The following is a 13,606-nucleotide window of genomic DNA, read 5'->3' as shown; positions in this document are numbered from 1 at the left end:
ATGCTTCATTTCATGTGTTGCTCTTTCAATTCCGGGGTGCACAGTTCAACTTGGATGGTATAGGGTCTCAGTGGTAAACCCCCAAGTTGGGTGTGCAGACATCAGTTGTATTTGCTATCTTTAAAGTGCATTAGCAAAAACTATTGCCAGCTGAGCAAGTGCTGGCCCAACAAGCAGCACAGGCACATACAATCCAGTATCTTTTATCTACCCTACCCAATAGTTTCTTCTGCAGGAAAAGAGATGTCTCTTGGAGATTGTCAGATCTTGATGGCAGCAACCCACAGGAGTAGATTTTGATGAGGGATAATTGGCTTTGAACAGGTAACTTGCAGTTGTTCCTCAGCTTAACTCATGCCAGGTGCAGTGACAAAGTGATTTAAAAAGATAAAAGACTTTTGTTTTAAGAGGGACCTAAATTACCTTGCACTTTCCAAGTCACTTTATGCCTGTAGAGTTAGTTTTGAGATGCTTTCTAAGAAACACCCTGAGGTAGATGCTTGTACTCATTTTCAACTTGGTGATTTAAGGTGTAGTCCTAGGTTGAGAGGTGGGTGTTTTAAATTACATATGAAGCTGAAATATTACATAAGCAGCTGAAATATGTTTCCAAGCATTGTTGTGTTCCAAGGCTGTTTATTGATTTCTTTTTGAAAAGTGGTGGTGGTGGTGATGTTTTTTACCCTTCTTCCCTCTTCCAGTGACAAACGTGAATAGAAGTTGACCCAAATTCAGAATACCCTGAAGTAGTTAATAAGAGGTCTGGATTTTTTGGTAGCTGTATCCTGCTTGGCGTCTGTGATATTTTACTATCACAGCTACCACAATGATAATATTTGAAACTAAAACCACAAAGGAAAGAATGTAGAAGTTGTATCGTTGCAGGTTCGGGGTTTCTTCAGCATCTGCTTTAGTGAGGAATTCTGTGTGGAGAAAAAATGAAGTGGGATGTTTAAAGCTTTGAATACCATGTCGTTTCAATGGGAATTAAGCCATTTTTAAGACCTTTTGGTTTTGAGGCATTGATGTACACTGGCTGCTGATCCTGAATCTGAGATAGTGAAGAATTATAAAAATTACTAACAAAAATTATGCAGAAGAGCATCACACGTTTCTGCCATGCTGTGCCATCATCTTTAGAACCAGACAGATGAGGCACACGTTGCTGAAGCAAAGCTGGGCAAAAAAGTTCTTAATTCTAATCCTGTGCTTTCTAATGGTTTGTTGGCTTGGTAAGCTCACTATTTTTTTCTGTAAATGGTGAAAGATGCTATGGAAATTAATCTGTGCTTTATAATACTTTGATCTACTTGCACTTGAATCCTTTTCACACTCTAGATGTATCCAGCTTCTAGATATGCATGCAAAATCTTTCACTGTTGAAATAAATGGGAACGTGTAAAATGCTGCTGGAGTTCAGACAGGTTAGTAATTATTTTTTAAAGAAAATATGCTTATTGCTAGTAAAAGCATGATTAATTCCAAATATTTGATCTGATGCCTGAAAGCATGTGGCACAAAGTGCTTTTTTCAGGTGAAACTTGGGGCTGAGCAGTGAGCATACTGGGAGTAACGATACAAATACATGTTGTAGTCTGTGTTAGCTCTCAGTACTCATCTAGACCACTGTAGAGCAGACTGCAAGTTGTGCTAAAGAGTGTCAGGTTGGTTAATTGTTGTAAAAGTAGCTTTGCAGCTCTAATTGAAAAGCAGAGTGCTTTTGATTTTTGCTCCAGTGGCTGTCCCCTTCATATGTGTGTTCTAGCAGGCAATACGTATGGTGTGAGGATTTAACCTGGCTTGTGATAAGTCATCTCTGTTTATTGCCCAGCACAGCCTTTCTGTAGTACCAACAAGTAAAGCTGAGTGAAACTGAGTGGGCTGTAGTAGATATGCAGGTTACAACAAAAGCTTGACTATGAGTTGCTGTGTTCTTTCAAGGAGTTTGTGGCTTGAGAAATGAGCCCTGCTCTCTGTGTATGCTTTATCAAAATATATCATGTTTGAAAATATGAAATCTCTTGCCATTCATAACTCTTAGTGAATGCACAGTCAGATCCTGCAAACACGAGTTCTGTAACTAGGAATGAGTGCTGCTTCAAAGAACACACCTTAATCCAAAAGGCCATCAGTCTGTCAGTTTGAGAAGTACTTCTGTGGTCTCAGAAAACACAAAGTTTGTGCCCATTGCTGTGCTGCCACGTTGGTTTTGAACCAGTGTAATTCACTTACATCAAGAGTAGATGGATGGTAATAGATTTATGCAAAGGAAGAGCTTAATCAGATTCTTAACCTTTGTATTCCTCTTACCTGAGTGACCAGCAGACCTGAGTTCTCTCTTCAGGCGGATGGGACCTACTACAGTGTTGGTTTTCCATGTGTATGAAGAGACAGCTCTCTTGTGCCTGGAGATGCAGCCCTCGGTGCAGCGCGAGGTCGCGCTGGTGCTGTCACAAATCAAAACATCACACTGGAGGTAAACTGCTGGAGAGGCCCTCAGGAACCTGAAGGCATTGAATGTGAATCTTCCATAGTGTTCCAGTGGTGCGTAGGTTACCACAGTGTCATCCTTACCGCAGCTGCAACAGAAGGGATGGATCTGTTAAAAGTGGTTCACATAGAATAATCATTCTTGTGAAGTACTGTTAACCCTAACTACAGCTTTTAACTAGGATGTTGTTTTTGCATGTGGACGTAAAATGATGCTCCCTTTTCCTCTCCCCACAGCACTGCAGTGCTTGTTTGGCCTAGCTCTGTTTATGCAATGCCTTTACATTTCTAGGAAATACAGCTTTCAACCACGGCCTTAAAAAGAAGTGGAAGACAACAAATTAAAGAACCACTGTTGACATTTAGATTATATATCCTCACGTATTAGGAGATGGTAACAAAATTAGAGTCTTACCCACTCCTGATTAAGTCATAGGTTGGCGATCCGAAATCAGGCTGTGGTGATGCTACACAGGTATCAACAAACACCAGAAGATTTGGGTCTGTGGAATTCAGGCTGACCTGAGCAAAGAGAGTTTGGTTCAGGTCTACGTAATATGGGGACTCATGTACAGGCGTGGAGAATGAATCTGACTCGTAGAATGACATGCTGACGTCGTATCTTCCCATAGCAGTTATGTTTTGGATGATGTCATTTTTTGTGACGTAAATGACTTCTAAGGTGGCGTTGTTTTCCATCCTGCACTTTGCAATTATCTGGATGCTCTTCTGACGGGTGATAACCTCGCCCGTTGCAGCGAGAGACACGATGTTGGTGTAGGTGATGCTCTCACCATCATCCTGTAAAAGGAATCGTAGGAGGTGCTCAGTTGTGACTATGTGAGCAGTGCAGGTGAAAGCTGTTGTATACAAAGCCGCCCAGTTGTGCTTATTAGAGGCCCAAGATACCCTGCAACAAGCTGCAACCAGACAACCATGATCAAGCCTCCTGTTTTGTCAGAACACTGAAGCCACCCTTGCAGCAAAAAGGTTAAGGAACACTGCATGGAAAGTACCAAAGTTACATTTCAGTCGCCTGTAGCAAAGGGATGCTATGAATTAGCTCTTGGGAATCTTCACATCTTGGGGGTTTTCCTCTCCTTTCCTAGTGACTCTGGGGTAAGTGCCAGCTGTATCACTCACAGGTGTTTGTTACATACCTAACATTGTGCTACTTCTGATAACCCGGGTTGGAGATAGAATGAAATGTTTAGGGCTAATGTGTGTGGTTTTCTTTGAAAGGCTTGGGCTCTTAAAGAGAAGAATCACTGCATTGGAAAAGACTTTTAAGATCAAGTCCACCCGTTCCTGTCCTGTGCTAAACCATATCCCTGAGCACCTCATCTACCTGTCTGTTAAACACACCCAGGGGTGGGGACTCAGCCCCCTCCCTGGGCAGCCTGTTCCACAGCCCCACAACTCTGCCAGGGAAGAACTTTTCCCTCCCATCTGAGCTGACCCTGCCCTGGGGCAGCTTGAGCCCATTGCCCCTTGTCCCATCTCCTGTCCCCTGGCTGAAGAGACCATCTCCCACCTCTCTACAACCTGTCAGGTCACTGTAGGTGGTGATACAGTCAAATGTTTGTTCTTCTTCAAGACTGGAAACATGCAATTGGATGAGCAAAGTGAAAGTAAATCTGCTGTTAGCTTATTCACACACTGTTGATAAACTGCTTTTACAAGCTCCTGTCGTTCATGAGCTATTATTAACTTCAATTAACTTTTATCCCTCTTTACCTTTTTAGTTGTTCCACAGCTGCCTAATGGGAAGGAAAAGACCACGGAATCTGTGATAACCGGTCTGCAAGATGGATCATTCAGCTGTAGGTGAGATTCATTATAACCAAGGGAGGCCAGGTAAGACTTGCTCAGAACGATTTTCATGCTATCTGAAGAACACGTGAGGAATGCTGCCATTGAAAGAGAAGTTAAAAGGAAGTTATAATTAACTGTGTTGCAATCGTTTCTCAGTCTAGATCCTCGAACCTGATGTGTGGCACTTGGTTTGTCAGATGGCTCATGTGCATTTGAGGTCACACAAAACAAAATTGCATGCTTGACTTAAGTAATGGTGGATAAGAAAAGACATGTAAGGCTTGTGCTCAAAGTTAATTTTAAACCTGGTAACACAACAAATTGCAGCCTGTTTATATACATTGCAGCCCATTTTATAAATGGAGAAGGAATCAAATTGCTAGTGCAGAGTGGTGGGTGATGATTCATCAGTCATCAAGACTTCAGAGGCTCCTTTTCTGCCTCAGTTAATGTAAATATGAGCACTCAAACATAAAGAACCATATAACGCTAATAAAAATGATCCAGCTCTGAGGGAAAGGGAATTGCAACATGCTGAAACCCTGTTTGACTAGTCAGTGAGTATCTCAGGGACCAAAACCATTTAAACTAACCCACCCAAAAAAGTTTATCTTTACATCTTCAGGATGGTAACAACACCTGCTTTGTCCAAAGGAAGGAAAACCTCAGAATTTTGGTGGTGATGGCCAAAAAAAGCACCAAGAAGTGAAAGAATAGGCTCTCAGAGATGGGTCAGGTGGTAATTTATATAGTAGAGGTGAAACTAATGTAGGATTTTTGTATGTAAAGAGGGCTAAGGACTACCATGTACAGGACTTAAATCCTCACTATCAGCCATCAGTTCTTTTCAATATTTATAAGGGAAGAATCATATATGAGAATAAAACCCAGCAGCCTGTTCATGTGGCAAGGGTACTTACTGTCAGGATCCACAGGACCTGGCAATGGAATGCTGGTATACTGAGCAGAAAATCCTCTGTAGGAGTTGGCATAGTCTGTAGACAGCACAACTGTCATCACGTTTGAAGAAGACTCAAACTCAGGCGTGGAGCGACCACATACTTTTCCTATTAAGCCAGTGTTGGTGGCAAGGCCGTCGTACACCGCTGTGAAGTCGAATCGGCAGTTCTGGTCTAGCTCAAGGCTGTAGACAAAGAAGAATTGCAGGGAAATCTCAGTATAGAGAACATTGCTCATAGTAGAGTAAGGATCTAGTGCAGGCTAAGTGTCTGAGAAATTCTAGTTGACTGAAAGGAATAAGAGAACACATAAATAGACATTATTAAAACCAAAAACCCATGGGAAAACCTCAAAGGCAAGAAGTGGACAGTAAGAGACTTCTGCTCCCATTGGAATAAGCATTTTCCCATAGCTCTCAGCTATCTTTTTATAGCTGTGGTACTGTATGGATTGATTGCTGCTTATTTACAAAAACACACCTTCAAATACATAATCTTATTTAAATTCAGATCACTCAGGCTAGCTTAAAACAAACCTATGCCTAATAGTTAGTCCCCTGAAATGCTTTCTGTGTTTCACTGTCTGGCCCTGTGGTAGCTCCAGGGTAACATGGAACACCCTGCAATTACTTTAACCTAAGAGCCAGCAAACCACATCTGTTTTAAAAGCATACAGCTGTTCTAAGGTTTTGAAAACTCTTCTTCCTCCTGTGTTTAAAGTAATACCTTTCAAATGAAAAAAAAAAAAACCAACCCACAAAATAGAGCATTAGGTTATTTACTCACAAAAAATCTTGGAATTTGATGTTTATCTTGGAGTTTTTTTCCGTTTCGATGTGCCAGACGCAGTATGTAAACTCAGGGTAAGGTTTTGGGTAGTTGGGGCTGGTAAGTGTCCCGTTGGGACCGGTTAATTGTCCCCCACAATTTTCAATTTCTGAAAAAAAAAGAAAGCATAGATACATTGTAGCTTAATGTAGATAATGAGCCTTAAAAAAATAAAGATCTATAGTTAGGTAACTAGCAAGATTTTTTCCTTAGGATTCCCTTCCTTTGGAAATGTTTAAATGTACTAGAGGGAGAACTTTGTGGCAGGTGGATGGCACAAAATGAGGCCTGCTGCCACTATGGTGTACCTGTGAGGCACAGGGCAGTGACATCTGAGATGGGGGGAAGATTGACATCTGATATTAGGGGGAAGTTCTTTCCAAAGACAGTGGTGATGGGCTGGAACAGGCTGCCCAGAGAGGTGGTGGGTGCCCCATCCCTGGGGGTGTTCAAGGCCAGGTTGGATGGGGCCCTGGGCAACCTTGTGTAGCTCCAGGCCTGGAGGTTGGTGGCCCTGCCTGTGGCAGGGGGGTTGGAGCTCTGTGATCCTTGGGGTCCCTTCCAGCCCATGCCATTCTATGATACTATCATTCTATGGCTACAGATGAGTTAGTTTTGATACTGTGAGCAGCTCAGTTAATCTGTGTTTTGGGTAAATTAGGTGCCATCTCGAAAATCAGGTAATGAAGATGCTACAGCAACCAAAAGAAACCCTGCCTTTGTATTAGAGAAATCTGTGAGGCCTTGTTCATGGGAGTGCAAAATCTTCAAATTTCAGGGAGATTTTAAGTGATAGACAAAGGTAAAATAAAACCAAGTCAGTGGAAACCTCAAAGAGAGATGTAGACTAGAAATAGGGTGCAGGTTTTTTTCAGCAGCAAGGTTAAACACTGGAGCAGCATAAACTAGGGTGTGCTCTGTAAAGTTGAAGCTTTTAAGAGCTTAACACCGTGCCACTCAGGTCAGCAGAAGCAATGGACCTGCTCTTGAGCTAAGACTGATTTTTGTCCAAGCGATTCTTACCTTTTAAGGGGAGGAAAAAAACAGTGAAGGAGCTTGTTGAATGAAAGCCCTGTGACTTCTGCGACCTGTGCTCACCAAGAATTATGACTAGAGGCTCATATTCTCTTTCTGGGTAAGTACTATAATATTTGCAAACTGACTAAATGTACTAGAAATGTCCCATAATGCCTTCTTTGCAATATTTTTCTGAGTAAAATGTAATTTTTTTAGGCTCTCTGTAAGTGCACTGTTCTGCTGCCTCTTCCTTCCACCCCCTCCACTCCCAAGGCCTGAATAACTGAGACTAATTAAAGATTCTGTTAATAGTCTCTAATTGCAATCCTAAACTTTCCCTTAATGGAAAAATTCCTTTTAATGGTGCAAATCGAATGGTATTTAATATCTTACTTGTTTCTGGTGAGAAGTAGTAGTAGGAGGCAAAGAAGTTTCGTGTGAAATCCACGGAGTTGGTTGTTATGAGAAAAGTTAAACTGTCTGAAGATGATTCAAGTACTGGGACTGCATCTGTGTCGTTACAGACTTGTCCAAGAAGAGATGAATTAGTTGAGGGACCATCATATATTTTAATACTTTCTGTTTCACAGCTTGAAGAAGGAGCAAATCTTTTGAAAAACAAAAAATAAACCAGAATTACCTAAGATGACTGGCAGGTATATGGGCTGATGCCTTGGAAAGCTGGAATCAAAACTCCCCAGCCTTGGTGGCTATGAAGCAGGTATTCTTTATCACAGTGCTGGGCACCCAGGGGATCCCTCCTCCTAATGTGTGCCCCGATTAAAACCAGATTTCTCATATTTATACAGATGAACTATACATACTCATTATAATTTCTAAGAAAAGGCAGGGTTATGCAGATTACTTCCAGGAAGTCATTTACATTAACTCCTCAGAGATAGAGCATTCTCAGTGACACTCAAGGGGTCTTCCAGTGGTCTTCAGGGATATTCAAAAACACACTCCTACACAAACTAGTTAGGAACCCCTTTTAACTGAAAACAAGATATACTCAGTTTCTTAATTGGTCGTTGGTCTCATTATTTATGACTCCCCTATCTTCACTTGATTTAGCTTCCAGGCTGTTCCACTGTTATGGCTCAGTTTTGTAGCTGCTTTCATGAAACACCTCACACAGTTACAGCCATATTCTACTAAAATCCAACCCAAATCTATTCTTAAAATACACAAATTAAAGTTATATGAATGGTCTCAAGCTACATCTACATCAATCTATTCAGCATTATTATATTTCATTGAATCAGGGCTCTTTGGCGTCTACAACACAGATTCAATTCAGAGCGATATTTGGAGGCAGTACAAAAGCATCTAGAGAAAATACTTACTTAAAAAGGGAGAAAACGAGCCTAATTGTTTGATTTGTCGTCCTCTGAATTTGCCAGATGCAGCTGGCATTTGCATTTAGTTCAATCCCAAATGCTTTGTTGAGGTCATGGAATGATGTACCGCAGCGAGATACACCTACAGCAGCACAGGGACAAGAAAAAACAGCTTGTGATGATGCTTCTCAAGTTTTGTCTTGTGAGAAGGTTTCATCCTGCACTGTGGAAAGACTGTGGGACAGTCCATCATGGAAAAGACAGGCAAAATGTACTGGGGTTTTATGTTACTGCAGTTTATGAAACCTGAAGAATCAAGTGATAAAATAATATTAGAAAATACCTTTTATCCTCTTTTTTTGTAGTAGCAGAGAAAAGGGGAGTTGGTGGAATACATTACAGATGAAGCCAATGGCAAAACTGGGAATACCAAGTGATACAGGATACCTCATCAACTCTCTTTGTCACCACAAGTCCTTCAAGCCACCGGTCTTCCCCCTACACTGGATTCAGTGATCTTTAGGAAATCGGTTCTAAGATTCAGCCCTTTACTTAAAAGGGAACCTATGCCCAAGGAATCAAAAAAGACTTTCAGGGCTGATCTTCTAAAGGACTGTGTGTAGGATTACTGTGCACTTAAAGCCACGTGCAATTCTGACCAGCTGTCAAAGGATGTTGCTGAACAGGAAAAGCTTCAGAGAAGGACAGTGATGATGGTCCCAAAGTTTAGAACAGCTTTCAGACAAAGAGTAAGTACGTGGACTGAGGCATTTTGGGTTGGAAAGGGGGAGAACTAGGAGTCAAGGGAGGTGCTAGGGATCTGTTGATTCATGGAGATAGTTAATGTGAGATACTCTCTTCTGAAACAGTAACTTAGAGGCCTGGAGTGAAACCAGTAAGTTACGGTTTTGAAACAAGCAAAGGGAACTGGCTGTTTGCATGTGGATCTTTGCTGCAGGGGTATGTGGATGGTAAAACAGAAACCAAGTCAAATACTGAAAGAAGCAGCCTTTGGTAGCTATTAATCATAAAGACAGCATCTCCTCTGGTTCAGAAGTCCTCAACCACATCTGCTGGTGATGGGGAGAGCATTCTGGGGAAGTATTATGCAGGCCTGTATCCTTATCCTTACCTGAGCATCTGTTCTTGACTGTTTCTGGGTTCAGGGTGCAGGGCTACCTGGATTTCTTCCCAGTTCTCTTATGAAAAAACCCCACAAATCAACCATGGGTGATATCACTGGCATCACTTAAAACATTATGAAGTATTTGCAGTAATGACCATTGTATAGGAAACTTCAGAGAAAGTTTATAACCCAGTTTGAGCACAAGTTCCTTTCTACTTCAATATTAACATAAAAATTATGGTCTAAAACAGCAGGAAGAATTTCCTATACAGTCCCATATTAAAAGGTCAGGCTTTCTGATGAGTTCCAGAGGGAAAAGAAACCTTTAGGAGAGACCCTTCTCATCACTTGTGAAACCTCCCAATGGTAAGAGCGTTCGTTACAAGGTCAGCCCAACCCTCCCCCTGATTCCTCTGAACTCCCACAGCCAGGCACCACCAGAGCAGCTCTGCAGCAATCCCTCATTATCCCACAGCATCTATGCAGCATTCATCAAGGAGATTCCTGACTGGGCACAGAATGGCTATCCCAAACCCAGCAATGAACAGTTCTTTATTGCTTCTGATTGAACAAAGGAAAAAGAAACAAATCTGCTTTAAGAAGCAACCCTTTCCCAACTGAGTCACTTTATTCCTCTTACTCCATCATAGTATTAATTTATAAATGCAAATTTCTATTCTAGAGTAAAATATCTTCAAGATCAAGTTCTTAGATTAACAATTTGTCATAAGAAGTCATATATTGATTTTTTTTTTTAAATTTATCACTTTTAACACTTGCTGGCACATCTGGGTGTTACTACTGTGCAGCAGCACGTTAAACTCGGATGCCCTTTTAGAGACACATTTAACATTTTTCCCTTCACTTGCCTATAAACACTATACTTATTGTGCCAAAATGAATACCATTTCACAGATGAAGAAAAGACTTGATTTCCATACCAGTGGATTCTACTGAGTTGTCTTCAGGGAGAGCTAGAGCAGCGAGGAGAGGCAGGAGGAGGAGGAGCTGTCTGAGGACCCACATTTTGGTGGCAGCTGGGTTGGTTAGGCTTTTTGAGCTTTTATACCTCCTGCTGTTTCATAATCATCTTGTATTTCATGGTATCACGGAGGGAAGGCCTAATCTCTCAGTTATTATTTCCTCTTGAAAGATAGAAATGAGAAAGTAACAGGTGTGCCCATGTTGTCAATACATACTGTGGGGAGTAAGTTTAACTGTGCTTTTGTCAGGTCTCGTGGGTTGAAGGCACGTTTTTCAGCTGTTGTGATTTAGTGGCTGCTCACATGTGTTGACATGTGCAGGAATGTTCCAGAAGGGATTGACACGTTCCCTTGGGGAGACACGTTCAGTGGTTTGCTCCCAGCAGTGGTCAGTAGCAGCTTGGGTTTTCCCACCTTCATTTTGACACCTATTCCTTTAGGTTACACTAATCCCCCATCCTTGTGGAGGATCTCAGGTCAAGTGTGACTGTCGTGGAGTTGCCATGAATAACGATTCCCTGTTGCTGAAACGTTCCTGGGTGAACAAGGTTAGGTTGAAAGGAAGATTGCACTTTGCAGGCAGAACTCTCCTAGTCCTACAGTGGAACTTAGGAAACCAAAAGGAATCAGCCTTTCTTGCCTGAGGTAAGGAAAAACCCCACAGTCCTAAAAGCCTTCTAGCACAACTCTAAGATGGATCTCTTCTAAAATATTTATGCTACCTTGTATGTTTTTCCATAAGGACCAACAGTCTTGAAATCCAGAGTATTTCCTACAGCAGCAGCAGGTAGCTGATCCTTAAAGCTTCCAGAGGCTGCGATGGAGCCAGCGCCACAGATGTGCTCTTACCCTGACCTCGGTCCAGCATGGTGCCTGCGTGATGTGTGAGCGGCCAGGGTTCGCACAGGAGCCTGCCAGTGGGATTCTTTCCAATCCAGAGAGCAGGTATCCCACAGCTGTGCAAACATGTGTTCTCTCAGAACAGTCAAATTGCAGTGCAGACCTCCTTGAAACACTTCTAGGTACTTTTCTTGCATGAAAACGTTTTTTTGTACAAAACTGTTGGGTTTTTTAATCAACAAACTGAAATATGATGAGTCTGTAATGACTCCATATTTCTAACCTTGGATCTATGCTTTCTTTAAATAATTCTCTCTGTTTTAACTCACTTTAGGGATTTTGAATCATAGAATCATAGACTGGTCTGGCTTGGAAGGGACCCCAAAGGTCATAGAGCTCCACCCCCCCTGCCAAAAGCAGGGCCACCAACCTCCAGGCCTGGATGTACACAAGGTTGTCCAGTGCCCCATCCAACCTGAATGCAGTTCTTCATCATGACAATGTGCTTATATTTCCTCTGAGCATGGAGGCATTGAATCCATGTATAAAGAAGTTGCACAACATTTGAATTCCCTCTAACTTCTGGAAATGCTAAATTTGCATTTACTCTGTGTAGTCTTTCATTTCTAAAGCCAACACACAGACTTGCAAGGAATTTTCAGGTGCTAACATTCATTTTGTATGTGTTTAATCTGTGAACTGGTGTGTGGCCTCAAGTTGGAGCACAGGAGGTTCTGCACCAATGTGCAGAAGAACTTCTTCACGGAGAGGGTGACAGAGCCCTGGGACAGGCTGCCCAGGGGGTGTGGAGTCTCCACCTCTGGAGATATTCCAGCCCTGTCTGGATGCCAACCTGTGTGACCTGTCCTAGGCGCCCTGCTTTGGCAGGGGGGTTGGACTCGATGATCTCTGGAGGTCCCTTCCAACCCCTACAGCTCTGTGATTCTATGTGGAGCCAATTAATGCTGTGGTCATCAGAACCAAGAAAGATTAACAGCTGTGGCTATGGTTCCCTGGTAGTTACAAGTTGGTAGTCAGACTGTTTGGATTAACTTGTAGAGGAATGATTAGGAAATTTTCTTGTGCTGAGTTGATATAAAAGGGTTGGACCCCTACACAGTGACCCGTGGGCTAAGCCTGTGCTCAGGGCTGGATGGCACCTACACCCACACAGACAAGAGTCTGAGCATTCAAACTGGTTTTGAATCATGCATGTTAAGCTCGTGTTAGGATAGTGATGTGTTCAGATATCAGTTTATGCCCACTTATTAATGGTTTGCTTTGAATTTCCTTTCCTACTGCAAAAGAAAATGGCCTGCAAGTCTTCACAGCAGCCCTTTAAGAGGAGAAGAGCACAGAAAGTGTTTTAAAATAACATAAGAAATTAGTGTGCATTTTAGTACAGAGGTGCAACTATTCAGTGGTTGTAATGCTGTTATTTAAAGGCACTTTCTGTCACTGCCTGCAGCTGAGTGCAGTAGCAGGGAAAATGTGATTTCAGGCACTTTACATCATTACCCGTGAGAAGCAGAGCAGCAGGGGTAGAGTGTGCTGGAGTTCTGTGTGAGCCAAGGGTGATAAGCTAACACTCTGGCTCAGGACTGGTGTGGTCCTGCAGGATGAGGGCTTTGGCAGTGAGCCTGCTCAGCAGTGCCAAGGCTTTGCCCCCAGGTAGAAGGTTTGATCAGGACCCATCATGGGATGCCCGAGTGAGTCTAGTACTTGAGAGCTGCCTAAGTTTTTCATGGAGAAGCAGAGTTTCAGAATGACTCTAATCCCTTTTTGGAAGGGCTGAAGCATGAAAGGAAAAGTTGCTGGAAAAGGTGGTATTTTTTGTCTTGTGTGGCACAGCCTCTAGCTGCTAGGTGTCCTTACCCAGTACTGGGCATCTCAGTTTGAGTTGTCTGTGCATGCCCACTGTATGGAAACTGGGTATTGCCCTTGAAATTGGTTTTCAGAATCAGGCCAAGTTCACTAGATTATCAAAAATGAATCCTTCTCTTTCCCAGAGATGCACTCCAGTACAGTTCTGCAGTCAGCAAGGTATTTTTCTCTGTTATGAATGGAAAATGATTAATTTCCATGTTTTCCCCACTAAGTGGTTCAAATCACAGAATCACAGAATCACAGAATCTTAGGGGTTGGAAGGGACCTCAAGAGATCATCGGGTCCAACCCCCCTGCCAAAGCAGGCTCCCTATCTCATATT

The 13,606-nt window shown here is 42.4% G+C and overlaps 1 protein-coding gene across 1 annotated transcript; it reads right to left on the bottom strand.

The window, feature by feature from the left end:
* Positions 1-750: 750 nt before the first annotated feature.
* Positions 751-10,601, bottom strand: LOC311192496 (CUB and zona pellucida-like domain-containing protein 1; the record flags this gene model as incomplete). Its single annotated transcript, XM_084264980.1, has 9 exons — positions 751-923; positions 2,311-2,579; positions 2,906-3,291; positions 4,228-4,400; positions 5,226-5,449; positions 6,051-6,201; positions 7,503-7,717; positions 8,456-8,591; positions 10,517-10,601. 9 exons carry the CDS (start codon positions 10,599-10,601, stop codon positions 751-753), a joined length of 1,812 nt encoding a protein of 603 aa, XP_084121106.1.
* Between the last annotated feature and the right edge of the window lie 3,005 nt (positions 10,602-13,606).

The sequence above is a fragment of the Gallinula chloropus genome (assembly GCF_964237585.1).
Source record: "Gallinula chloropus genome assembly, chromosome: 5".
In the NCBI taxonomy this organism is placed as follows: Eukaryota; Metazoa; Chordata; class Aves; order Gruiformes; family Rallidae; genus Gallinula; species Gallinula chloropus.
This window is presented reverse-complemented; position numbering and strand designations above follow the sequence as displayed.